General features: G+C 43.9%; 1 protein-coding gene across 1 annotated transcript in view; it reads right to left on the bottom strand.

Annotated features, from left to right (window-relative positions):
- LOC137546970 (carbohydrate-responsive element-binding protein-like) overlaps positions 1-27,774 on the bottom strand; it is a 155,233-nt gene that overhangs the window by 21,729 nt on the left and 105,730 nt on the right. The window contains exons 10-15 of the mRNA XM_068270065.1: positions 25,812-25,873; positions 21,383-21,614; positions 18,611-18,687; positions 10,048-10,164; positions 7,103-7,230; positions 3,139-3,262 (exon numbers count right to left, since the gene is read on the bottom strand). Coding sequence (XP_068126166.1) covers positions 3,139-3,262; positions 7,103-7,230; positions 10,048-10,164; positions 18,611-18,687; positions 21,383-21,614; positions 25,812-25,873 — 740 coding nt within the window. The remainder of the gene's footprint in view (positions 1-3,138; positions 3,263-7,102; positions 7,231-10,047; positions 10,165-18,610; positions 18,688-21,382; positions 21,615-25,811; positions 25,874-27,774) is intronic.

Raw genomic sequence — 27,774 nt, 5'->3', positions numbered from 1 at the left:
AACTATGTCAGTCAGTACACTGTGCACCATGTCAGTCAGTACGCTGTGCACCATGTCAGTCAGTACGCTGTGCACCATGTCAGTCAGTACGCTGTGCACCATGTCAGTCAGTACGCTGAGCACCATGTCAGTCAGTACACTGTGCACCATGTCAGTCAGTACGCTGTGCACCATGTCATGTGCACCATGTCAGTCAGTACACTGTGTACCATGTCAGTCAGTACGCTGTGCACCATGTCAGTCAGTATATTGTGCAGCATGTCAGTCAGTATGCTGTGCATGTCAGTCAGTACGCTGTGCACCATGTCAGTCAGTACACTGTGCATCTTGTCAGTGAGTATACTGTGCACCATGTCAATCAGTACGCTGTGCACCATGTCATGTCAGTCAGTATGCTGGCCACCATGTCAGTCAGTACACGGTGCAGCATGTCAGTCAGTACTGAATGCAGTAGTATCGCTGCGCTCAATGTGATAAGAGTACTTGGTAATTGTCCGAGCTGCAAGCAGTGTCCTCTGTACAGGCAATCCAAACTTTATGCGTCCAATGCTGCTGCGCTTGTACTCCTCACAAACACATCCAATAATGTCACATGTAGGGGGAGAAGAAAAAAACCAAAACATAGGGTGTAACGTATGCTCAGTTCACCCTTGGTGCCAAACACACACGCTTCCAGAAATAGTGAATAAGCCCCCAGCCGGGATAACCACCACCACTTCCTATAGAGTGGCCGCTTACCCTCAGTATTCTTTTAAACAAGCACAGCCTTTGGCAGCCATTGCCTATGCAATAAACATCCTAGAGCCAATATAAAAGTAAACCATAGCGTAATTCCGTTTATTTAAGACAGTAAAGCCCTGCTAACAATTCTGCTTACAATGTAAACACTTGGACATGAGCATATCATAGTCATAAACTGCACCGGATCATTAGCGCGTCCGCCGGCCGGGTGTAGCTGCTATCCTCGCTCCTTCCCAAGTATGCGTGCATGCGTACGTCCAGGCTCCGCCCTACGTGTTTCATCACAGGGCGTGACTCATCAGGGGCTGGCTGGGGGCTTATTCACTATTTCTGGAAGCGTGTGTGTTTGGCACCAAGGGTGAACTGAGCATACGTTACACCCTATGTTTTGTTTTTTTTCTTCTCCCCCTACATGTGACATTATTGGATGTGTTTGTAAGGAGTACAAGCGCAGCAGCATTGGACGCATAATGTCAGTCAGTACACTGTGCACCATGTCAGTCAGTACGCTGTGCAGCATGTCATTCAGTACGCTGTGCACCATGTCAGTCAGTACGCTGTGCACCATGTCAGTCAGTACATTGTGCACCATGTCAGTCAGTACACTGTGCACCATGTCAGTCAGTACACTAGAGAACCATGTCAGTCAGTACACTGTGCAGCATGTCAGTCATTACACTGTGCACCATGTCAGTCAGTGTACTGTGTACCACGTCAGTCAGTACACTGTGCACCATGTCAGTCAATACATCGTGTGACTTGTCAGTCAGTACACTGTGCAACATGTCAGTCAGTACACTGTGCACCATGTCAGTCAGTATATTGTGCAGCATGTCAGTCAGTACGCTGTGCACCATTTCAGTCAGTACGCTGTGCACCATATCAGTCAGTACGCTGTGCACCATGTCAGTCAATACCCTGTGCACCATGTCAGTCAGTATACTGTGCACTATGTCAGTCACCACACTGTGCACCATGTCAGTCAGTACACTGTGCACCATGTCAGTCAGTACACTGTGCACCATGTCAGTCAGTACGCTGTGCACCATGTCAGTCAGTACGCTGTGCACCATATCAGTCAGTACACTGTGCAGCATGTCAATCAGTACACTGTGCACTATGTCAGTCAGTATACTGTGGAACATGTCAGCCAGTACACTGTGCAGCATGTCAGTCAGTATACTGTGCACCATATCAGTCAGTACACTGTGCAGCATGTCAGTCAGTATACTGTGCACCATATTAGTCAGTACACTGTGCAGCATGTCAATCAGTATACTGTGGAACATTTCAGTCAGTATACTGTGGAACATGTCAGCCAGTATACTGTGCAGCATGTCAGTCAGTACACTGGAGAACCATGTCAGTCAGTACACTGTGCACCATGTCAGTCAGTGTACTGTGCACAATGTCAGTCAGTACACTGGAGAACAATGTCAGTCAGTACAATAGAGAACTATGTCAGTCAGTACACTGTGCACCATGACATTCAGTACACTGTGCACCATGTCAGTCAGTACGCTGTACACCATGTCAGTCAGTACGCTGTGCGCCATGTCAGTCAGTACACTGTGCAGCATGTCAATCAGTACTCTGTTCAGCATGTCAGTCAGTATACTGTGTACCATGTCAGTCAGTACACTGTGCATCATGTCAGTCAGTATACTGTGCACCATGTCAGTCAGTACACTGTGCATCATGTCAGTCAGTATACTGTGCATCATGTCAGTCAGTATACTGTGCACCATGTCAGTCAGTACACTGTGCATCATGTCAGTCAGTACACTGTGCACCATGTCAGTCAGTACACTGTGCATCATGTCAGTCAGTATACTGTGCACCATGTTAGTCAGTACACTGGAGAACCATGTCAGTCAGTACACTGTGCATCATGTCAGTCAGTACACTGGGCATCATGTCAGTCAGTACACTGTGCACCATGTCAGTCAGTGTACTGTGCACCATGTCAGTCAGTACACTGGAGAACCATGTCAGTCAGTACACTAGAGAACCATGTCAGTCAGTACACTGTGCATCATGTCAGTCAGTATACTGTGCACCATGTCAGTCAGTACACTGGAGAACCATGTCAGTCAGTACACTGTGCATCATGTCAGTCAGTACACTGTGCACCATGTCAGTCAGTGTACTGTGCACCATGTCAGTCAGTGTACTGTGCACCATGTCAGTCAGTACATTGGAGAACCATGTCCGTCAGTACACTGTGCATCATGTCAGTCAGTACACTGTGCATCATGTCAGTCAGTATACTGTGCACCATGTCAGTCAGTACATTGTGCACCATCAGTTTATTTTCACCTCGGGTTCACTTTAAACCTTAAGTGCACTTTGGCCATTACAGCTGAGGCCCACAGCTCGCCATACATTTAAGGATACAATCCAAAACTTCCAGTTCTGCAAGGTCCTGCTCTGGACGTAAGCCTGGAACATCTGTTGCATCTGTTGGAAGCGCTGATGTGTGACAGGCACCCCAGAGGCTGGCAGCTGTTGCTGGCACAGGCTGTTGTATAAAGAAAAAGCAAGTTACTCAGTGTCTTGTATCTTAATAAAGGATACCTGAAGATATTCCTGATCATTAATATGCCTCAACAGTATTATGCATGAGCAATTTGTGGCAAGATCCATTTTATTACAAGAGAAATCCAAACAAAACATGTTATGTTAACTTTGGGTAGAGTGAGAAATGTAAATATACCTTTATATTCTGTATTGGCGTCTAGGCCGTGTGATGCAGCAGGAGGGAAGGGGTGCGGATGGACTTCCACACACAATAGTCCAACTAATTGCAAATGTTCACTTAAAGTGTACCGAGCACCATTTTTAGCACCTCAATAGCACATTAAAAATGCATGACAAAAATATGTCTTGCTATTAAAAAAAACTTCCATTTTACCATTTATTTTTACATTTAAAGGGACTAAAGTCTCTTTTCTCCCCTGATTTTCTCATATAGTGCTGTTAAGAGTTAATGCCTAAGTGAAATCGCCACATCCCCGCAGCAGATGACAGATTTATTGCTGAGGATTAGCCCTGCAAAGCTCCCGGGCTCGCAGGGCTTTACTTCCTAGAAGAGGCAGAGCTTTAGGCTGTAGCTCTGCCTCCTCCGCAGTCAATCTCTGCTAATCGACGGCTCTCCCCACCCCTCTCAGTCTTCTTTCACTGAGAGGGACTGGGAGGTGGCGAAGATCCACGGAGATTGATTGCGGAGAGGCAGAGCTACAGCTGAAAGCTCTGCCTCTCCAGGGCAGCATGATCTGCGACCTGCAAAGTCATTGAACTTTGCATGTCGCTTTCTCTATATTAAATTACTCATCTGCCGCGGGGATGCGGCAATTTCACTCAGGCATTAACTCTTAACAGAATGATATGAGCAAAACAGGGAAAAAAGAGACTTCAGAGTCTCTTTGAAGATTAGTAGAGGTTTTATTAGCCTACTTCAGCAGGCTTGCCAGCCTGACCCATCTGCAGAGATTTCAGGCATCTAATGACTTAAATAATTGTTTTATTGAACTCATTACCAAGAAGTAAACAATACCTTTTCATCAACAAAGGGGGGTGGGTAATTAGGACAACTGCTTCAAAGAAGTCAACCAGAGGGAATATGTTAAGATAGCATCTTTGATGTCTGTAAATAAGGACAGTGAAAAGGGGAGGGGGGAATATGGCAGCTCCTATAGCCATTACAAAGGGAAAGAAAGGGTGCTTAGTTCCCTTTAAAGTTGAACTTTAACCAAGGAATAAACTTCATTCCAATCAGTAGCTGACACCCCCTTTCCTCCAAGAAAGAAGATAGCCTTCAGATAACCCAGAGGCTTCCCTGATCCTCCTGGTGCCCACAGTTCCTGCACAGGGTTCTTCTGAATATAGCCAACAAGAGCTTGTCAGATTTGCTCTCGTGGCTGAAGTTCTGTTTCCTATGTAAAGGAGTGTGGCTGCAAACAAGAGGGACCTGAGCAGCAGTGGTGGGGTCAAGGAGGACATGGGGAGCCTCAAGTCCATCCAGCGGCTTCCCACTACTTAGGTAAGTATCTATTTTTTTACAGGTTTGAATTAACTTTCCATGCATAATGGTGGATCGTGAGGATAGGGAAAATAATAAAGATATCTATATAGATGTTTCAAATATTTGTTTTACTTTGTACTATATGCATTAGCAAAACCTATTTTAAAACCATATTTAATTGGGTTATAATGACATTTTGCAAATTAATTTATCCTATTTTCCACTTTGAGCCAGTAGGTGGCGCTCCTCGGCAAAAAAAAAAAATATCTGAAAGATGGCGCTTTAACTCATGGTCTTATTGTAAAATAAAGTCCATTATGCGGAAAGCATTTATCGTGAGTTGTATTGCCAATCTGACTGAATAAAGGTTTCCATTGAGGTTGTTTTTTTTTTTTTAATAGCAGTAAATGTTTTCTTATCTTATCCACAAAATAGTAAAGTACAGTAGTTGTAAAGTAGATAAGAAAAGTCATATCAAGCACTGGCATGATATTGGCCTGTTAGGAAGTATGGGAGGAGCAATCTGAACTTGCAATCCTATATAAATCCTGTGATCCTGCATGTCTTACCCAGCACTCGTATGAACTTCCTGCTGCCTCGCCAAAATACCTTCTGTACCCTTGTGCCACCTCTTCCCAATAACATGTGGTCTGCTGCACTTGGAGCTGAACTCAATGAGCATGTCTATGCTGCACAATCACAAGGAGTACGGTCAAAATTTTGCAAACCAAGGCAAATGTAGTACAAGATTGGACAAATGTCCCCTGCCACCTTGAATAGCTCCAGTGCCTGTATGCCAAATTGTGGCATAGCTTAGGATGTTTTAATGGCTTAGATATAAAGTTGGTAATATGTATAAAGTTTGTTCAGTTTCCAGTCTACTTAAAAGGAATTTCTGCAAGGTTACAACTGGTAAACCATCAACTTTTGAATCTCTGTGATATTTTAAAGTAGAACTAGTCGAAATTTACCCTCTTGTCCAACAGATTAGCCGCACAATAAAGGCTCATACATGCATGCAAGTTTTCTACCCAACTATCAACTAAACTTGGTCTGTTGTATGGTTGTTAACGTGAGACAAATGACTACACGAGTGACTGAGAACAGGTGGTGTGCCCGATCCAACATGCGGTTCAACTCACACGACTGCTGGGCTGATATTGTGCAGGTGGCCACGTGGGTACAAGTCGTTTGAACGTCTTGTACTTGTTTTGAATGCAAACTAAGGGTAGAAGACCGAGAGCACAATATGGTTTAGTATGTTTTAAGGAAGGAGGGGGTGTATTATGACGTGTAAGTATTGTACTCACAAACCAGGGTTGCCTCCAAAGCAACCACTGTTCAGGCAGGTGGGGAGAACAAGCCTGTCCCCACTCAGGAATAAGACGTCGCTCTCTGTGGACAGGAGGAAGTTGTAGGGTAGAACACCCTTCCACCAAGGGTGGACTTCTAGATGCGCAGAGGTGTACAGAGGCGCCGGTAGGATAAAAGTCAATAAAAAGTTTAAAATTGTTTTGGTTGCGGTGGTGGACCAGCCAACCTTAAACAGACATAAGTACTGTCGAAATTCAGAAAATATACAATTTATTCAATTACTCCCAATGAAAAGTCGCAACGCGTTTCACGGGCAAGGACCCGCTTCCTCAGGCAATAAAAGACAGGAGCAATACACTGGAAAATAACAGAGACAAGTAACAACCATCAGAATGCTATGTGTGATACAATTGTACATTTGTTCAAAATTTGTTCAAAAATTGTTTTGAATGCGGCCATATCATGCAGTCTGTCGTATGCATGCGCGCGCAGTATGTAAATGAGCAGAAAATACAAGTCATGCAATCCCCTGTTGGTGTGGCCGGTCTTGTTGTTGGGTTGGTGATGCAGAAAAGCTTCATGTGTATAAGAAATTCTAGGGATAATTATTTGGTAAAAAGTTACTGAAAGGGTTAATAGACTGTGCCTCACTGTGCTTGGAAGGCTTATAAATTACATTGTTCTACTCAGCAGCTCTCTAGGTTGTACTATGATCACTATCAGCTGCTGATATGACAGAGTTAACAAAGCAGAGGGCTTTTCTTTGCAGGATTCAATGACTGTAGGCAGAGGAGAGATTATTGTCCTTACTGAACAGCTTTTTGAATTAACTTGATGGTTTAAAATATGCATGCAATGGCAAATCCCAACACTGCTGTACTCCAAGCCGAAAACTTGTGAATTTTACACAGATGACATTACTTTGGAAGAAAAGCAAGTAGGATAGTGTTATAGGAAACAAAGCAATGGTTGCAAGTTTTATTGTATCATAATTTCCGCCTGTAATTCGGTTTTAAGGCTTACCTGATGTTGTCGCTTAGCTCTTGTACTTGGCAACGCAGTCGCTGAGCTTCTTCCTGTAGCTGTGCTCTCTCCTGCTGCAGCTTACAGATGTACTCTGCTGTCTTCTGCAAGGTGGTTGCTTTACTAAGCTGTAAAGATCAGGCTCATGTTATAACTCTTAGACACCAATATTTTGGAGATACTTTTAAAATGACAAGTATTTTGTTATTTCCTTTGTTATTATTAGGACCTTTCTATATGCAGATATACACAAACCTCAACTGCACCTTTTTTTTCATTTATAAAGGGTATGTCCCTCAAAACAGGAAACAATCCATAATTACAGTTTTCCAATATGGTTTTTACTAATTATAAGCTGGAGTCTTTACCTTGGATAATACAATTTGTTTTTACGAATTGTCCCACCTCCTTCGATTTCCCACCATAATACAATCATGGTATTGGGATTGGTGGAATAATAATGAGGGGGTTGTTTCTGATGAAATGGATCAGGCACAGTGGGAGTTACCTACAAGGGTGCGCCAACTGGATATAAAGCAGTGAGCTATTTTGGCTCTTTGGCTTGACCACACCACATAGGTCTCAGCCATGAGAATGTCAATGGGGTTGATTCAGTAAGAAAATAGCGCGAGTAACCTCCTGTTACTGTGCATAGCGAGCGCCCTCTGACTAAAATTAATAATGCACGGTATGCTGCCAATAGGGCGCATAAGGCGCACAGGGCTAAATAGCGCAAGTAACAGGAGGTTACTATTTTTCTTAGTGGTATGTATCATTTGTGATTATTGAATGTGATTATTCATACGCACTCCTCACTTTTGCACTTTACTTAAAGGAATACTATCAATGCCCAAGTTTTCTAAAATGACAATGTACAAATAATGTCTAAGTAGCTGTGTAAACATTTTCCTACTTTTCATGTTAATTATCAAAGGCAAGAGCTTTAATTTATTGAGAGTAGGATTTATCGGTAGCTGTATTGGGACAAATCAATTGCAGAAGGGGTGTCTGCTTCAATGCACAGCCAGTGTTGCATATCAGACTGCAGAGTATTTTTCTCAGAAAGCAAAAACAGTATGAAAAGCTGTGACAAAAGCTGTGAGCTTTCTCTCTCTCTCACACACAGAGTTACACACAGGGTTAACTGATCAAGTGTGAGGGGAATTTCCCCTCTCCTCATGGCTCATTCTGCCATCAGTTATGGTGTCAGTAAAGTTTGAAAGTATTTTGATAACAGTAAACAAAGAGGTTGCTAGGGAAATGTATACAACAGTACTTAGCAGCACTTCCCAAACAATTCCTATCTTAATTGAAAAAAATATGTAGATCGTTAGTGTTCCTTTAATACAGCTCTGAAGAAGCCCCACTTTGGGGCGAAACATGCAGGGTCACTTTCTCTGTGTAATTAGTGTAGACTGAATAATAACACCCACCCAAACAGGTTCTAGTAGAAGGATCCTTTATATGCATTTAGGTGCTACCTCAGTCTTTTGTCTCAAACATGTATTAGTGTAGACAAGTTTCAGTCTCCTAAACAGTCTATTACTTTTTTAATTGTTTCTGACTAAAAGTTATGTTTTAATCTAATTCCTCTATTGCAGGGGGGTCAAATATAAATAGACGACGGAGGGCCGAAATGTAAAACTTAGACCAGGTCGAGGGCCGACAAGTATACTTATCCCCCCCCCCCCACATTTGGAATGATCGCATAACACCCCACAATTTTCACTGCACGTGATAGCCACGGCGTTATAGCCAACAAACAAAATACATCCTCATTGTAGGTAGGTAGCCAGGTATAGGTAACCCCTATATAGGAAGCCAGGTATAGTTGCCCCCAATATAGGTAGCCAAGAATAGGTGCCTTCAGTATAGATAGCTAGGCATAGGTGCCCCCAGTATGTAGGTTAGCCAGGTATGTGCCTCCAGTATAGGTAGCAGGCACAGGCGCCCCAGAATAGGTAGCTAGGCGTAGCAGGTGCCCTAGTATAGGTAGCCAGGAATAGCAGGTGCCCTAGTTTAGGTAGCCAGGCATAACAGTTGCCCCAGTATAAGTAGCCAGGCATAGTACGTGCCCCAGTTTAGGTAGCCATGCATATCAGGTGCCCCAGTTTAGGTAGCCAGGCATATCAGGTGCCCCAGTTTAGGTAGCCAGGCATAGCAGGTGCCCCAGTTTAGGTAGCCAGGCCTGTATACGCGCGCTAGCAGGCAGGGACTCACCACTCTCCTGTGTGCGGGGGTCACGCTGGTGTGCAGATTGCCGCCGCTCGCTCCCATGGAGAGTACAGCGGCCAGCAAGGATGAAAGAGGAGGTGGAGGAAGCGGAAAAGACGCTGCCTGACAGCTCCGCAGTGAACCCATGGCATTGGGAGGCGGAGCAAGAAGCTGGAGCGTGATAGAACGTAGCAACACTCTGTCACTTGCATGAGGAGGAGGGCTGGCCATCCAAAGACAACAGACAGGAGGGGCGGAGCTGCGAGCGTTGCCGCGGGCTATGACGATCCTCTTGCGGGCCATTGTCTAAAGCGCCGCGGGCCAAATACAATGTAAAGTGCAGAAAGCACTGGCGGAACAAATTTTTTTTGCCGCTGCGTACATGTGCTCTAACGGTACTCTGAAAGGAAACCAGTTTGTGAGCTTACAGATGTACTGATGCCTTACTAAGCTGTCAAGATTTGGCTCATCTTACACATCTAACACACCAACATTCTGAAGATACTTTTCAAAATGATGACAAGGATTCTGTTACTCCCTTTTCTTTCCTTTGTCATTATAAGAACCTTTCTATATGTAAATATAGACAAACCTTAGCTACGCCCTTGTCTATGTCATCAATATTTGTATTTCTTTTACTGTAATAGTAAGGAAGGTAGTAAATGCTAGGAAATGCAATGATAGCCTAGTGACTTCTCCCATAACATAGTGTGATAGGGATGAAGTGATACCTTGTTGTGCTGTCCATGCAGAGATGTCACCAGATGGTGCAGAGTGTCAAACCCAAGTTTAATGTTGCAGCGTCTCTTCTGTTCAGCTGAGATGTGGGTTATACGTCGGTTCTCAACCTGTAGAATCACAACCATCATCTATGTTGGTGACTTGGGAAGACGGCAAATCATTTTAAACTAGAAGAATGATTTGTTTCCCTCTTTTTGCTACTAAATTGTAAATCATTTAGAGGGAAATGTGATTATGAAATTATTTAAAAGTCTACTACAATGATTTGTTGAATGACTCAGCAGTGTATACATTGGGCATGATGCACTAAACTCTGGTAAAGTTGTCATGCGCAGGGAGTGCACAGCAATATTACCATTACTAGTGCAGGGGGAGCACCGGCCATTAACCCATTTGCGCCTTACTATTAACAGTAAAATTGTTGTGCACTGCCTGCGTACGGCAACTTAACTGGAGTTTAGTGCATCAGGCCCATTGGGTCATTTTAAAGTGGTATTGTCATAACATTTCAACTATAGTATAAAGCATTAAAACAGCATAAAATTAGCAGCTTAAACTATCTGACTTGATTTCAAGGATTAAAACTCATACTTTACACCAATTTTAGCTGCTAATTGATAAGCCTGCTATTGCCAGGCAGAACTATTAGATTGTGCTAAGTAGTGTATATACTGTATAAACAAGGCAGAAAAGCTTCTGCTGTATCTACCAGGACGGGTGGGAGGAGGGGGCAGATGGGATTGAGAATTGTATATACTTTGTTTCCACACTAATCACTTCTCCAGGAGTAGGTCTGATAATTCGTCCTGCAGCTGGCAATTATATCAGTCAGCTTAAGGGCCCGTTCTCACAGGTGATTTCAACTAATCGCCAAAGCGATAAGAGCACTAGCGCAATATTAACCTATGGCAGTGATCTCACTGCCGCGATTGCCGCCGATCACGGGCCTTCTGTGACTAATGGACATCGCAAAACAAGTTCCCGGCAGCCTTTTGCTGCGATTCAGGAGCGATCACGGTTATGATTATAAAAGCTCAGATCGCGTTCACTCTGATTCGTGGGAGTATACAGTGATTTTACCATGCTAATCGTGGTAAAATCACCCGCACAAAATGGTTTTGCACTTTTAAAGCGGAACTGTAGATAGAAAATAAACACATTGTTTCACTTACCTGGGGCTTCCCCAAGCCCCCAGCATCTGTCCTGTCCTGCACCGGTCCTGCCCGAGCCTCCGTTCTCCCGCTGCCGCTTCGTCCCGTACTTCGACTTGTAAGTCCATGCCAGCGCAGCCCTGCCAAGCATATCCTTTGTTCGCGTTCCCTTCTGCAAAAGCGGGGAACGCGAAGAAAGGATACACGTGGCCAGAGCCACGCAGGCGCAGTGGCCCGGAGGTGAAACCGAAAGTAGCTGGCGGCGAGAGAACGGAGGCTCATCGAGAAGCGGCGTGGGACAGGACGGCTGCTGCGGGCTTGGGGAAGCCCTAGGTAGGTGAAACAATGTGTTTATTTTCTATCTACAGTTCCGCTTTAAAGCGGAATATAACCCTGCATTTCAACTTTGCTCTAAAACATTATTTACAGCATATAATATGCAACCAGCATTTTTTTTTTTATTAGACTAGCATTGGAAGGGTTACACATAGAGCTTTAAAGTTCCTGGAGAGAACTGCAGACGCATCCAAAGTTTAGATAGATACATTTAAGTAAAACAAAATGTAACAAGTGAGGAATGTTACACACTATTTGGCTGTCCTCCAGCTCCTGCACAGTCAGAGAGAGTGAGTCACATTCCACAGTTGTTACATTTTGTTTTGCTTAAATGTATCTATCTAAACTTCGGCTGCTGGGAGCAGTTCTCTCCAGGAACTTTAAAGCTCTGTGTGTAACCCTTCCAATGCTGGTCTAGTAAAAAAAATGCTGGTTGCATATGATATGCTGTAAAGAATGTTTTAGAGCAAAGTTGAAATGCAGGGTTATATTCCGCTTTAAGTGTGACTGGGCCCTGAGTGAGATGCAAATACACATTCAAAAGACATCAAAGTGATTCATATACATTTTTACTGTTCATTTTACTTTTAGAGGAAAAACATTTTTTTTCTGACAATACCACTTTAACCACTTCCCGACCGCCGTATATACAATTGGCGGCCAGGAAGTGGACCCAGCAAGGACCACCGTATTGACAAAAGGCGGCGGTCCATTTACGGGCATGGGCGGCTTGATCGCGTCATTCGTGACGCGATCAGCCGCCGGCGACTGGCTCCGCCCCCTCGCGCTGTAACCCGCCGGCCGGTCGGAAGCGACGGCAGGTTACTAGCACCCGGATCGCCGCATACAAAGTGTATAATACACTTTGTAATGTATACAAAGTGTATTATACAGGCTGCCTCCTGCCCTGGTGGTCCCAGTGTCCGAGGGACCACCAGGGCAGGCTGCAGCCACTCTAGTCTGCACCTAAGCACACTGATTTCCCCCCCTGATCGTCCACAGCACCCCTCAGACCCCCCCCTGCCCACCCCCCAGACCACTGTTTGCACCCAATCACCCCCCTAATCACCCATCAATCACTCCCTGTCACTATCTGTCAACACTATTTTTTTTATGCCCTAAACTGCCCCCTGCTCCCTCCTGATCCCCCCCCACCCCTCAGATTCTCCCCAGACCCCCCCCCCCCTGTGTACTGTATGCATCTATCCCCCTGATCACCTGTCAATCACCCATAAATCACCCCCTGTCACTGCCACCCATCAATCAGCCCCTAACCTGCCCCTTGCGGGCAATCTGATCACCCACCCACACCAATAGATCGCCTGCAGATCCGATGTCAGATCACCTCCCAAGTGCATTGTTTACATCTCTTCTCTACCCTAAACACCCACTAATTACCCATCAATCACCCATCAATTACCCCCTATCACCACCTGTCACTGTTACCCATCAGATCAGACCCTAATCTGCCCCTTGCGGGCACCCAATCACCCGCCTACACGCTCAGATTGCCCTCAGACCCCCCCCCCTTATCAATTTGCCAGTGCAATATTTACATCTTTTCTTCCCTGTAATAACCCACTGATCACCTGTCAATCACTTGTCAATCACCCATCAATCACCCCATGTCACTGCCACCCATCAATTACCCCCTGTCACTGCCACCCATCAATCAGCTTCTAACCTGCCCCTTGCGGGCAATCTGATCACTCACCCACACCAATAGATCGCCCGCAGATCCGACGTCCGATCACCTCCCAAGTGCAGTGTTTACATCTGTTCTCTACCCTAAACACCCACTAATTACCCATCAATCACCCATCAATTACCCCCTATCACCACCTGTCACTGTTACCCATCAGATCAGACCCTAATCTGCCCCTTGCGGGCACCCAATCACCCGCCTACACGCTCAGATTGCCCTCAGACCCCCCCTTATCAATTCGCCAGTGCAATATTTACATCTTTTCTTCCCTGTAATAACCCACTGATCACCTGTCAATCACCTGTCAATCACCCATCAATCACCCCCTGTCACTGCCACCCATCAATCACCCCCTGTCACTGCCACCCATCAATCGGCCCCTAACCTGCACCTTGCGGGCAATCTGATCACCCACCCACACCAATAGATCGCCCGCAGATCCGACGTCAGATCACCTCCCAAGTGCATTGTTTACATCTCTTCTCTACCCTAAACACCCACTAATTACCCTGTCACTGCTACCCATCAGATTAGACCCCTATCTGCCCCTAGGGCACTCAATCATCCGCCCACACCCTCAGAACGCCCTCAGACCCCAGCCCTGATCACCTCGCCAGTGCATTGCTTGCATCTATTCCCCACTCTAATCACACCTTGAGACACCCATCAATCACCTCCTGTCACCCCCTAGCACACCTACCCATCAGATCAGGCCCTAATTTGCCCCGTGTGGGCTCCTGATCACTCGGCCAAACCCTTAGATCCCCCTCAGACCCAGTATAGGAACCCCACTAATGACCCCATTTTAGAAAGAAGACACCCCAAGGTATTCCGTTAGGAGTACGGCGAGTTCATAGAAGATTTTATTTTTTGTCGCAAGTTAGCGGAAATTGATTTTAATTGTTTTTTTTTTCACAAAGTGTCATTTTCCGCTAATTTGTGACAAAAAATAAAATCTTCTATGAACTCACCATACTCCTAACGGTATACCTTTGGGTGTCTTCTTTCTAGAATGGGGTCATTTGTGGGGTTCCTATACTGCCCTGGCATTTTAGGGGCCCTAAACCGTGAGGAGTAGTCTTGAATCCAAATGTCGCAAAATGACCTGTGAAATCCTAAAGGTACTCATTGGACTTTGGGCCCCTTAGCGCACTTAGGGTGTAAAAAAGTGCCACACATGTGATACCGCCGTACTCAGGAGAAGTAGTTTAATGTGTTTTGGGGTGTATTTTTACACATACCCATGCTGGGTGGGAGAAATATCTCTGTAAATGACAATTGTTTGATTTTTTTTTTACACACAATTGTCCATTTACAGAGAGATTTCTCCCACTCAGCATGGGTATGTGTAAAAATACACCCCAAAACACATTATACTACTTCTCCTGAGTACGGCAATACCACATGTGTGGCACTTTTTTGCACCCTAACTGCGCTAAGAGGCCCAAAGTCCAATGAGTACCTTTAGGATTTCACAGGTCATTTTAGTTTCAAGACTACTCCTCACGGTTTAGGGCCCCTAAAATGCCAGGGCAGTATAGGAACCCCTATACTGCCCTGGCAGTATATACTCTGCCTTAAGGGGGGCAAAGCCCATGGTCCTCAAGTGGTTAAAATGACACTGAAGCGAAAAACAACTGATAATATAATGCAGGGGTAGGGAACCTATGGCTCGGATACATCTGGCTCTGGCTCACAGACAAATCAGTAGGAATTGATTCACTAAGCTACACTGCTCAAACAGCACAGCTTAGTGTGGCAGCGCAAGCTAAATTTTCAAAGTGGTGCATGCTACTGCTGAAGCATGCACTACTCACTTACTCGTGCTACCCCAAAACTAACAGCTGCTCCAATTGTCCCATTCTGGACCCTATCAGGTCCAGTGACTTTGTAGGACGAGATCCCCACATTTTGATTGGCCCAATAGGCTTCCAGCCTATTGGGTCAAAGTGCGGGATCTCGTGCTCATGTGAACTGTGAACTCAGTTTGAAACATACTGTATGGCTTTCAGGGAAATACATTTTAAAATATGTGGCGTTTATGGCTCTCTCAGAAAAAAAGGTTCCTGACCCCTGATATAATGGATTGGTTGTGTAGTACGGATAATTAATAGAACATTAGTGCCATAATTTTATTTTCAGGTATATAGCTTGTTTTATAACTACATCATTCTCTAATAATTGCAGTTTCCAAAATACACTCAACATTTTAAATGGTTTCACAGAGCAGGCTACTGACCCTTTGAACTTTTCTTTGCAAAAAAAACCATAAACAAAGAAGAGTTGAGATAAATGCTTCAAAAGACAGTGCTGTCCACAACGTTATAAAGTTGCAGAGCTCACAGAAGCTCTTTTGCATAGATAACAACTGAAGTTTCTTAAATCTTCCTGTACTGGAAACAATATGAGGCTCATATCTGTGTTAATAATGTTTTATTACTTAGTTTTTATTACAGGGCTCATTAACTACATGATCTGCAGTACAATCCTAAATTATCAATAAAGCCTAACTAAATGCAAAATTGAACCAGGCAAACTCTAAAGGTCCATGCCCAACAGCAAAATTTAATCTCTCAAAATGACAGATGAACGATTGTTCCAATTGACATCGTCTAACTAATTTTTTTAAAAAGGTTACAGATGGCAAATTTACGATGATGCTTGTGCATTTTAAAAAAAACCCATCATGCCGGATCAGATTAAATCAATTTGTTCAGCGTCCCCCGTGTGTACAGATCTTTAAACAAACCTATCGTTGGCAATCTACTTGGGGTCTATTGATGTTGTCCACATCCCATCAGTAAAGATCTTGTATGTAAATATCGTGGAACTTTTGTCCATCCATTCAGTCTTCTCATGGGTACTTAGCTTTACTGCAATCAGTAAGTAAATATGACCTGCATACAGAAGCAGAATGCCGGACAGAATTAATTTTTAATAGGCCAGATGTGCCTGGAACTGCAATACAGCCTGCTTCCTTCCTGTCCTCTCTGGATTTAGCTGTACGGTTGGTCAATTAAATGTAGCCATGTGACACCCAAAGTAGGAAGAATATCTGCCAGACTACATTTCCTGTCTTATAGTAGAAACCATGTGTTTAAACTGGGAGACGGGACTTTGTAGTTTACAGGAAGTAGGTAGTTAGTGATTGTAAGACATCAAGCCTGCTATTATGAAACAGAGCTGAGAAGTGGTAAACCTGCATGGACAGATGCACAGCTGCAAGCAAGTGCAGCTATACAAAAGATTTTTCAACTTAAAGGAGTCATCAATCAAATACTGCTCCCCAGTAGAGGAGGTTGGCCTCTGCACCGGCAGGGACCCTGGGGTGACGAGCTGTGGGTGGAGATGCTGCAAGGAACATGCCGGCTGCAAGGGGCTAGAGGAAGCCCCGAGTAAGTAAAGCGGGGGGAGCAGTATTTGCTTGATGACTCCTTTAAGAAATTTGTTTTCAAAGGTACTATTTATATTTAATATTGATCACCATGATTGATTTCAAAGTTAACCTTCTTCACTCTGGTGATAAGTTTTGGCTTTAAAGAGACATTGAAGCGAAAAAAAAATGATGATATAATGATTTGTATGTGTAGTAAAGAAATAAAACATTATCAGCAGAGATATGAGTCCAGGGCCGGTGCGCCCATGAGGCAGGGTGAAACTAGTTCCTCAGGCGGTAAGTCCGGGGGGGGCAAGCTGGAGGGGGTAGCGGACAGGAAGGGGGTATTGGGCACAGCGGCGGGGAGGGGGGTCGGACCCCCCTCCCTCACCTCGGTCCCCCGATCTGCACCCCCCCTCTAGCTTTTAAAGTGCAGCAGCAGCGTATTAATAAGAGGCAGCGGGTGGGGTTGACTCACCCCTTACCGTGTTCCAGCGTGCGTTCCACTGTCGTCGCTTCCTGCAATGCTGCCCACAGTATTGTAAGTGGACGGCATTGCAGGAAGTGACGAGAGTGGAATGTATGAAGGTACACGGAGGAGGTGAATCATCCCCGCTTGCTGCCTCTTATTAATACGCTGCTCCACTTTAAAAGCTAGAGGGGGAGCGCAGATCGGGGGACCCAGGTGAGGGAAGGGGGATTCGACCCCCCTCCCCGCCGCTGTGCCCAATACCCACTTCCTGCCCGCTACCCCCTCCAGCTCGGTGGGGGGGCGGTTTGTCAAAAGTTTGCCACAGGCAGCAAAAAGTCTAGAGTATGAGTCTAATATTGTTTCCTGTACAGGAAGAGTTAAGAAACTCCAGCTGTTATCTGTGCAAAAAAGTCATTGAGCTCCACGACTTTCAAAGTCGCAGATAGCTCTGTCTTCTGAAGCTTGTTATCTCAAGTGTCTGGCACTGTATTTTCTTTTTCTCCCCAGAGGACAGGTCAATAGTTCATAAGACTGCTCTGTAAAAACATTTAGAATGCTGAGTAGTGTGTGAACTGCAAATATTAGAGAATGAAGCAATGTTATAAAAAAACACTATATACCTGAAAATAAAAATATGAGAATATTTTCTTTGCTACTAATCTTCTAGTAATTATCCGTACTACACAACCAATTCATTATATCATAATTTTCTTTTTGCTTCAGTGTCTTTTTAATGGGATACATTCCTTGACAATGTTGACAAATCCAGAAGGACTAAAAGGTCGGAATATAATTTTGTCATGCACTGTCTTAGGGCCCTTTTACACTTAAGGCATTGGTATGCATTAGTATGTGCTAATTTGTTTGTTTGCACTATCTGAAGAAGGGGACCCGCAGTGGCCTTGAAACAATTGTCATTTCCATGTGCTTATGAAGCAATAAATTGAAAACTTTGCATTTTGAAAAGGTGTGCTGACCTGGAACTTTATGCTTGACTATTTGAATGCTTGATGCAGTGGCTCAGCATCAACAGGTTGCAGCACCCACACTTATGGGTAAGGTGTGCCACCTCTGCAACTTAATCGCTTCATTAGTATGTGCTAGTACGCGCTGCCTTTTTTTTTTCTCCACAGCAGTGCATTCTGAAAAAGCTTCAGTTTTTTAGCGTATAGTGTGAAAGAGGACATAGGTAAACATGCACACTGGACTGCACATCAGTTGCCCTTTCAGTTACAGCTGACAGCAACTGGTGTAAAAGGACCCTGTATCCCAAAACAAGATTTTAACCTGTACATAATTTTTTAAAACAATCAATCAATATTATATTATATTATATAACCTGTGCAGGTAAAAATAATAACCCACAGTGAACTTACAAAGTTTGAAAATGGTAAAAATAGGAAATGCAAATAGTAAACAACGCAGTTTCGCGTAAAATATATAGACCCAGATACTGCTTGCAAATCATGTACCCTGAACCTCTGTAAGTCTCCCTGTTATTTCATGTATTCACCTTTTTGCTGCTACTTTTACTCCATGTTTTAGAAGGTAGAGCACGCGGAACAGTGAGTGTATCTTTGCATTCATCACCTGAAACAACACATGCACAAAGTCACTGGGCTGCCAAAATTTATTCTATGTTATGTGTACATTTCTTCCTGTTCCACTGCAATTGTCACATACTGAAGTACCAGCAGTTGACATGGCTGGGATTTACAGACATTACAGTAATAACATGATAAAACAGATATTATTGGGGATTGTATCATCATAACAATGTTTACCATCTATCAGTATTATACATGGGACCGTATGAGGGCACACACCCCATCACCCAATACCATCACAGTAATACACTGTACTTACATCAATATAACGAAGTAAATGAGAGGATAGGCATCTCCAATTTGTTGCATAAAATCGTCCGCTGCCTTTTATTGGGCTTTAAATGTTGTTATTTATTTATTTATAATTATTTATTCAACTTAGAAACAAACAAACACACATTGCCCGGCAGGTAAGGCCCAGGACAGAAAACCAATTACTTCTTCAAATAACCTCAATGTCCATAACAAAGAGCGGGGATAACTTTCCCATACCAACTGTCACTTGCACATGAGAGACAATCCTCTATAATAAAACCCCTGTGCCCCTGCGTGTGCTGTCTCTGTGTAGCTGATCCATGCTTTTTGCTACTGCGCATGTGCGCAGCACGGACCCAGCCTCACAGAGACAGGAGGACAGGGACGGAGCCAGGGAGCCAGGCGGGCGTGTGAGCAGACGGCCGGGTGTGCGGCGGGGGGGTGCGCGTGGCAGGTGCGGTAGCGAAAAACACAGACCCTAGAGCCCGTTTTTAAACAGACTTGGGTTTGCTAGTACCCCCAATAAACTTGCCAGTGACTAGGGCGGGAGGGCGTTATCTTCAGCTCTTTTCTAAAAAAGGTGAGAAACAGGCCAATATATGTAGTGGCAAAAGAAAGCTGATAGGCTCAGGGGAAAATAAACAAACAGAGTTTTCGACCAGTAAGTCCATTTGCCACCAAAATTAGACCTGTAATAAAAAAACAAAGAAGCAGTACCTAGCCTAGGACAATTTTAAATCAAAATTGGAGGGAATTTTCCCTCCAAAATTCTGGTGGTTGATGGAGGGGCCCTCAACATACCCAATGGTATGCTATTCCCTTAAAGGGGCGCCTCCATGCAGATCCACAGAGTAGGTTACAGATACTACGTTTGTGAGCAAGTTTCCAATACTGTGACAAGTTCAGTATCTGTTTAAACTGTATTTGATAATAGTAGAAGCAAGGGCCAGGTATGGCCTTCCAGCACCCAAGGCAAAGATGCGTTCCCCCATAATTACTTGCTCAGGCTTATACTGAGAGGTGATCCCCAGCGAACCTCACCCTCAGATCAGACTGTGCTTGCAGCCTGGCTACAAATGAAAACTAAATCTGCTTCAAATCAGAAAAATTAGCATGTACAGTAACTGATTAGCTCTGGTGGGGACAATGACTGGTTGGGTTTGAGCTGATCTAGATACAGGGTAGGAGGGGCTAAGGTCACTGCAGGTACTGTATGGGAAGAAGAGACACACACAGGGGTGATCTGTGGATGAATATAAGGCAGGTGTGGTGTTGGAGGAATAATGGGCATGAGTTGATGGATGTAGCAGGGTAAGCTAGGATGGGAGGATATAAGGAGATGGTCTGCAGCTATTTGTGGGTAAAGGAGCTGGTCAGGTGGAAGCATTTTCTATGGGTGTTTGATCACACCTGCATTGCCCAAAGTGCTTCTCCACTGACCATGATGGTGAATTAGGTTCACAAAGATTTTGTGAAGGTGTCTGAAGCTATGCCTGGGGCAGGGTCATAACCATAGGGGAGCAATCCCAACAGCTCCAGGGGGGGCTCAAATCTGTGGGAAGCAGCAACTACTTATTCTAACTCCAGGAACCCATCCTTCAGATCTGGTGTCCTAACTTCTTGTGGGTGGGGTGATCATGATGGCCATACCTGTTGTAAAAGTGGGGGTCATGGTGGCCATACTTGTTATGGGTGATGGGATCATGGTGGCCACACTTGTTATGGGTGTGAGTATAACGGTGGCCGCACTTGATATGAGTGGGGGATCATGGTGGTTACGTTTGTTATGGGTGGGTGGGTCATGGTGGTCACATTTGTTGTGGGTAGAGCATGGTGGTTACACTTGTTATGGTTAGGAAGATCATGGTGGTCACGTTTGTTATGGGTGGGTGGATCACGGTGGCTGCACTTGTTATGGGCAGGGGATCATTGTGGCTGCACTTGCTATGGGAGGAGGATTATGGTGGCCACACTTGTGGTTGGGTGAATTATTGTGGCCACACTTGTTATGGTTTGGGAGATCATGGTGACTGCACTTGTCATAGTGGCCACACATGTTATGTGACCACTGGCAGATGGGCCCTCAAGCTATGGAGGCTACCAAGGGGAAACAGGGAAAGGGCTAAGAATGCTGTGAGGAAAGGGGAAGGGCAAACAAAAATTTCTTGGGACCCATGATTTGAACTTCTGCCACTATCCTAAAGCTACCTTAGAAAAAAAATACCTTAATGTTTTTTACATTTAATACATGAACACTGCATTTCTATATTTGGCACATGCTGGGAAATAAATAGAGCTTCACTGCAACATAATATTCATCAGAGCAATTCAGTCAGCTCTACTTAATATTAAACATGAACATTGATACAACATGTAGTATGGCTGGTCAAAAAGCCACCCTATAACAAGGAGAGCATACTCACTGCACACTGATGCTGGAGAGAGCCTCTCTGTTTTAGGCAGCATTGAAGGGCAGGATAAGTTCATGGTGTCAGTAACAGAGCTGCCGCTTGGACTACATAATACAGGACTGACAAATATCGCAGGAGGAGGAGATGGAAATCCAAAGGCACCTTGTGTGGGTGGAGATGGAATAGAAGCTACAGCAGGTAAGGAAATTCCGGGAAAGGAAAATGCGCCTGACCTACTGCCTGTCTGGGGAGAAATACAGACAGAATTTTGGATCATTTATAGAAAATCATAACTTTGTGTAAACATATTGCTTTGTTGCTCCTATGTGCATATTATAATGAACTGTTCAATGTTAAAGAAAACAGATATAATACATTATAAATTTCAAATGGTGTTGCGCCTGAAATTAATGATGCTGCTGAGTCTGAGTTATTGAGTATCCCAATCTCAAAAAGAAAAGTAATAATGTAAAACTGTACCAGACTGCGCTTAGATTGGATAAATTGTATCTTTTTATTAGTATAAAATTGTAATAAAATCCGATTTTAATATTATAAAATCACTGGTCATGACTTTAAAATTGGCTAGTGTTAAACCGGCTGTTCTATCTGCTGGTATAATAATACCCACAGATCTACTTCTATAGGGGATCAATGTCCGTCTTAAGTGATCTTATCACTTGCTTAGCAGCCAATATTCACCCCTCATAAAAGTTAAATACTAATGCTATGTGCAAGAGGTCTAAAATAAATGCCTATGCAGGTCGTAATGTGAACAGTATTAGTTGAAGGAAATTCTCCCTAGATGATATTAATAGACCGACTCTTACTGCTTAACCGGTTCAGCGCCGCGGTCCGAAAATCTCATGCATCCGAGCAACGTTCACCTCCCATTCATTCGCCTATAACTTTATTGCTACTTATCACAATGAATTGATCTATAGCTTGTTTTTTCCGCCACCAATTAGGCTTTATGTGGGTGATACATTTTGCTAAGAGCCACTTTACTGTAAATGCATTTTAACAGGAAGAATAAGAAAAAAACGGAAGAAATTCATTATTTCTCAGTTTTTGGCCATTATAGTTTGAAATTAATATACGCTACCGTAATTAAAACGCATGTATTTTATTTGCCCATCTGTCCCGGTTATTATACCATTTAAACGATGTCCCTATCACAATTTATGGTGCCGATATTTCATTTAGAAATAAAGGTGCATTTTTTCAATTTGCGTCCATCACTATTTATAAGCTTATAATTTTAAATAATATAATAACATATTCTCTTGACATGCATATTTAAAAAGTTCAGACCCTTGGGTAACTATTTACGTTGTTTTTGTTTTGTTTTTTTAATTTTTATTTTTTTTTTTAAATAAAAAAAGTGTATGTGGGTAATTTTTGGTGTGGGAGGGAAACTGCTAATTTTAAATGTAAAATAATGTTTTTTTTTAATCAAAAATGTATGTGGGTGCAGTTTACTATTTGGCCACAAGATGGCCACAGTGAAAAAAGTCCTAGATGCGAACCAGCTCGCATCTAGGAACTAAAATGCTGAGGAGTTGTTTCCTGGGGGCAGAAATACCGCGCTCTCTGGAGAGAAAGCGTCTGTATTTCTGCGGGGAAGTTAGATCGGTGAATGGGAATTATATTCCCATTCACTGATCGGGGGGCTAGCGGCGGGCAGCGGGAGCGCGCGCGGGGGCGCGCCCGATCGCGCGCACGAGCCGGCGGCAGCACCAGTGCCTATCTGGACGAGGAAGCTCGTCCAGATAGGCCGAATTGGTAGCTTGCCTTCCCCTGGCTGATAACTCACAGTCACGCATCCTATCAAGACGTCAGAACTACAAGACGCCGGGACTGTGAGTTATCAGCCAGGGGTACCCCTGTTATGTGATCACTTAATGCTATTGTTGCCCTAACACACCGGAAATGCAGGACTTAGCAATACACAAAGCAGTCTCTCCTGGACTTTAAGTTAAAGACTGCTCGTGAGCAAGATATGGAAGGCAAGCTTATTAAGCAGTAAGAGTCGGTCTATTAATATCATCTAGGGAGAATTTCCTTCAACTAATACTGTTCACATTACGACCTGCATAGGCATTTATTTTAGACCTCTTGCACATAGCATTAGTATTTAACTTTTATGAGGGGTGAATATTGGCTGCTAAGCAAGTGATAAGATCACTTAAGACGGACATTGATCCCCTATAGAAGTAGATCTGTGGGTATTATTATACCAGCAGATAGAACAGCCGGTTTAACACTAGCCAATTTTAAAGTCATGACCAGTGATTTTATAATATTAAAATCGGATTTTATTACAATTTTATACTAATAAAAAGATACAATTTATCCAATCTAAGCGCAGTCTGGTACAGTTTTAGATATAATACATTATTTATGTTGCTCCTATAATGGGACACATCTGCTTACTCCCGCTTACAGGACTTCTCACAATCCTCTCCCGCTTCTGGAACTCCCTCCCGCAACACATCCGCCACTCACCCACACTTACCCTTTTTTACTCACCTCTTCAGGCAAGCATACTCTCTCTCACTTAGGACACTGAACACGTTTTTTCCATCTCATACACAGCTTCCCTTTACCTACAGTCCATCTCATACCCTGCTTCCTTTCACCTATTGGCCTATCCCTTAACCCTTTAGACTGTAAGGCTGAATTGCCAGGGCTCCCTTTCCTTATTGTCTCTCAATTCTGTGTAATGTGCACGCATATCTCACACCCCTATGTAAAAATCTGTAGTTGATTTGTTCAGTGCATCAGTTGTAACCTACCATTGTCTTGTATTGTTAACTGTACTGTTTAAATTGCATTGTTATACCTTGTATTCTGCTGTACAGCTACTGGTGCAATATAAATCAATAATAATAATGGACAGGAAAACATCTTTACATATGCAATATATAGTGTACAGCAGTATTGTTGATGTCTGTTTATATGCAAAACTCAATAAAATTTACTGTTAAAAAAATAGAGTGCACAGCCCTTTATCTGTACTCCCAATGCTGTGATGTAATAATAATAATGTTAACATTTGTATAGCGCTTTTCTCCTGTCAGACTCATAGCGCTTGAGATGTGCAGCGACCAAGGGGGTGCAAAATAGGCCACCTGGAGCGTTAGGGAGTCCCTATCCAAGGATTCCTTGCTGAATACCTAGTTAGAACCCATATGAAGCAGCCCTTCAGGGTTGACTTGGCCAAGAATTCAGCATGTGTACAGCCACACTGGATCTATAAGCTGTAGCTGTTTCTCCCCCTACCCTGCTAGCCAAAAGCTGATCCAACATGTGGTGCACCGTTGTCCCTCTTCCCCTCCCCAAAGCAACAGTACAGTTGCTTGGCTGTGGCATCTGTATGGGTTTTTGTCCAGAACTGTCGCCATACTGATCAAGTCCCAATCCCTACAGGTGGCAGTTTTAAAGAGGAACTCCAGTAAAAATAATGTAATACAAAAGTGCTTCATTTTTACAATAATCATGTATAAATGATTTAGTCAGTGTTTGCCCATTGTAAAATATTTTAAATCCCTGATTTACATTCTGACATTTATCACATGGTGACATTTTTACGGCAGGCAGGTGATGGAGCTGATGTTTGCTGTTTTGGCAGTTGGAAACAGCTGTAAACAGCTATTTCCCACAATGCAATAAGGTTCACAGACAGGAAACTGCCAGGAGTACCATGGTCCTCAGAGTATCTTGTGGGAGGGGTTTCACCACGATATCAGCCATACAGTGCCCCCTGATGGTCTGTTTGTGAAAAGGAATAGATTTCTCATGTAAAAGGGTTATCCAGTACTGATTGGGATGAAGTTCAATTCTTGGTCACGGTTTCTCTTTAAGTTTGTGTCCATGCATCTAAAATCCATGTAACACATTAGTTCCCCGAAATCTGTCACTTAAAATTGTGTCTGCCATCCTTCACAGACAACACTGCCTGAGGAATTAGCAATCAGCAGTTTTGTTTTTATTTTACTTATGTTTCTTTCTCGGCAGGAGCCTATTTGTAGCTTTACACATTCCCTCCTTGAATAGGGCTGATTTAAAAAGAATATGAATAAGGTGTTACTAAGGACAGAGTAGCTGCTATGGGGCCCAGGGACAGAGGAGCCCAGTTTGCTTTAACTTCCTCATGGGGCCTTTTCATATCATCTCCTGGTGTTGTAGAATACATTTTTGCTTCTACTTTGCACTCATGTGGGACAATGTCATGACCATTTATCCATTGGGGAATGGATGATTGAGCCTAGGGCCAGGGGTCTTATGAAATGTTTGCTATGGGGCTTGTGATTTGTAGTTACGTCTCTGATGGGAATACTGTGTAGACAGATGTAAAGACCTGAATACCAATAAGGATACTCCAAGGTTTTAGGATAAATAGAAGAAACTGAGATTATTTTGTTAGTGCAGTGGTTACCGTGTTGTTTGGTCCATTGGGCCCACAAGATGGGAGCTGTGCAGAGGAATCCAGTTTGGATGCTAAAAAAATAAAAATAAATAAAATATGAGAAACAGGCTGACAAAAATATGCATTCAGAAGTAGTACTCTGACATATTGAAAATTGAAAAATTTCTCCAACTCTTAAAATAGATTATGGTCTAAAGATAGATTATGGTACAGGAATTAGGCAGAAAGGGGTATGCAAAGTGGAACATCTGTACAGAAGGGAGGGCAGTGTCAAGGTGGCTCATATGTTTGTGTTTTGTTTTGAACTTTATCTACATGTTATTGTGTGAGATTGCATGATGAGTTGGTTACTGCACATATTGGGCTTGATTCACTAAAGTGTGCTAACTGCTATCACAGCAGTTATCACGCGAACTAGCGCTCGCAAACATTTTCACGTGAAAAGCATCACTTCACGTGATGGGTTTGATTCACTAAACCGTGATAGGACAAATATCACACATTGGGCCTGATGCAATTGTCAGACTTGCCCGCGTTAAACGCTGGTAAGTCCGACTATAAAGTCGCCTGATCCAATTGCATTTAGCCCTAGGCAGGGTGCTAAAAGAACTCGCTTGGGCGATATTATCGCCCAGCAAGTTCTTTACACCCTATTCTATTGCACTTTGCATGCCTCCGGGAAGCGATGCTTCCCGGCAGACATGAGCGTTAGCTTAGACCTGCAAAAAGCAGGTCTAAACATGCTAACGCACGTCATCGCCGCTGCATCTGGGGGTCTCCTTTAATAAGGAGACCCCCAGAGCTCCCCGCCGGCCGCCGCTCATCTCCGCAACCCCCCACGTAGCTACAAAGTTAATTGTAAGCAATTTTCTTACCGACGCTTTACACCCACCGGCCGCCGCATCTTGCCGCAAGTCCCCGCTGTGTAATTACAGTGTACGAGTTACTGTAATTACACTCGCTAATAACAGAGTCCCGGCAAAGCATCTTTGAATCAGCCGCCGGGGCTCCCCATTGGTCACAGGCTGAGCCATTTTCATTGGTCCAGCCTGTGATCCAATGGGGAGCCCCGGTAGCTGATTCAAAGATGCTTTGCCGGGACTCTGTTATTAGCGAGTGTAATTACAGTAACTCGTACACTGTAATTACACAGCAGGGACTTGCGGCAAGATGCGGCGGCCGGTGGGTGTAAAGCGTCGGTAAGAAAATTGCTTACAATTAACTTTGTAGCTACGTGGGGGGTTGCGGAGACGAGCGGCGGCCGGCGGGGAGCTCTGGGGGTCTCCTTATTAAAGGAGACCCCCAGATGCAGCGGCGGATGTTCGGCGGCGGATGTGCGCATGTGTGGGGAGCGAGGCCATGGTGCTGATGGACAGCACCACAGGGTAAACCTCTCTCCACATCGCCCGGTAATAGGGAGCATCGCTCAGGCTTTCGCCCGAGTAATGCTCCCTAACGAACGGTCATCGCACGAGTGAAACTGGCAATAGGATTTGCCGGTAATCCTCGTGCGATGGCAAGGTGATAAGTAGCTCGCATCTGCAAGCTACTTATCACCTGGAATAGCATCAGGCTCATTATCACTTGCTTGATTCACTAAAGCATGATAACTGCTATCACAGCAGTTATCACGCGATCTGCTGCACACAATGGTTTGTGCTCGAATGGTGTTACTTTGCGTGATAAGCGAAGGTTTGCGCGCGATCACTGGCGCTTTTCACGTGAAAAGCGCACATGATCGCGTGATAACCTTTGTTTATCACGTGAACTAATGTTGTTCGCGTGTAAACTTTTGCGAGCGGCAGAGCGGGTGATAACTGCTGTGATAGCAGTTATTACGCTTTAGTGAATCAAGTCTATTATGTGATATGGAAAGAATGTATATAATTTCTACTTTCTGTTTTATAACTGGTAATTTTTAATAGATACTTCTTATACTATTGATATAAAATGTTGTTCTTACTGCCTTTGT

This window comes from Hyperolius riggenbachi, chromosome 2 (genome assembly GCF_040937935.1).
Source record: "Hyperolius riggenbachi isolate aHypRig1 chromosome 2, aHypRig1.pri, whole genome shotgun sequence".
NCBI lineage: Eukaryota > Metazoa > Chordata > Amphibia > Anura > Hyperoliidae > Hyperolius > Hyperolius riggenbachi.
This window is presented reverse-complemented; position numbering and strand designations above follow the sequence as displayed.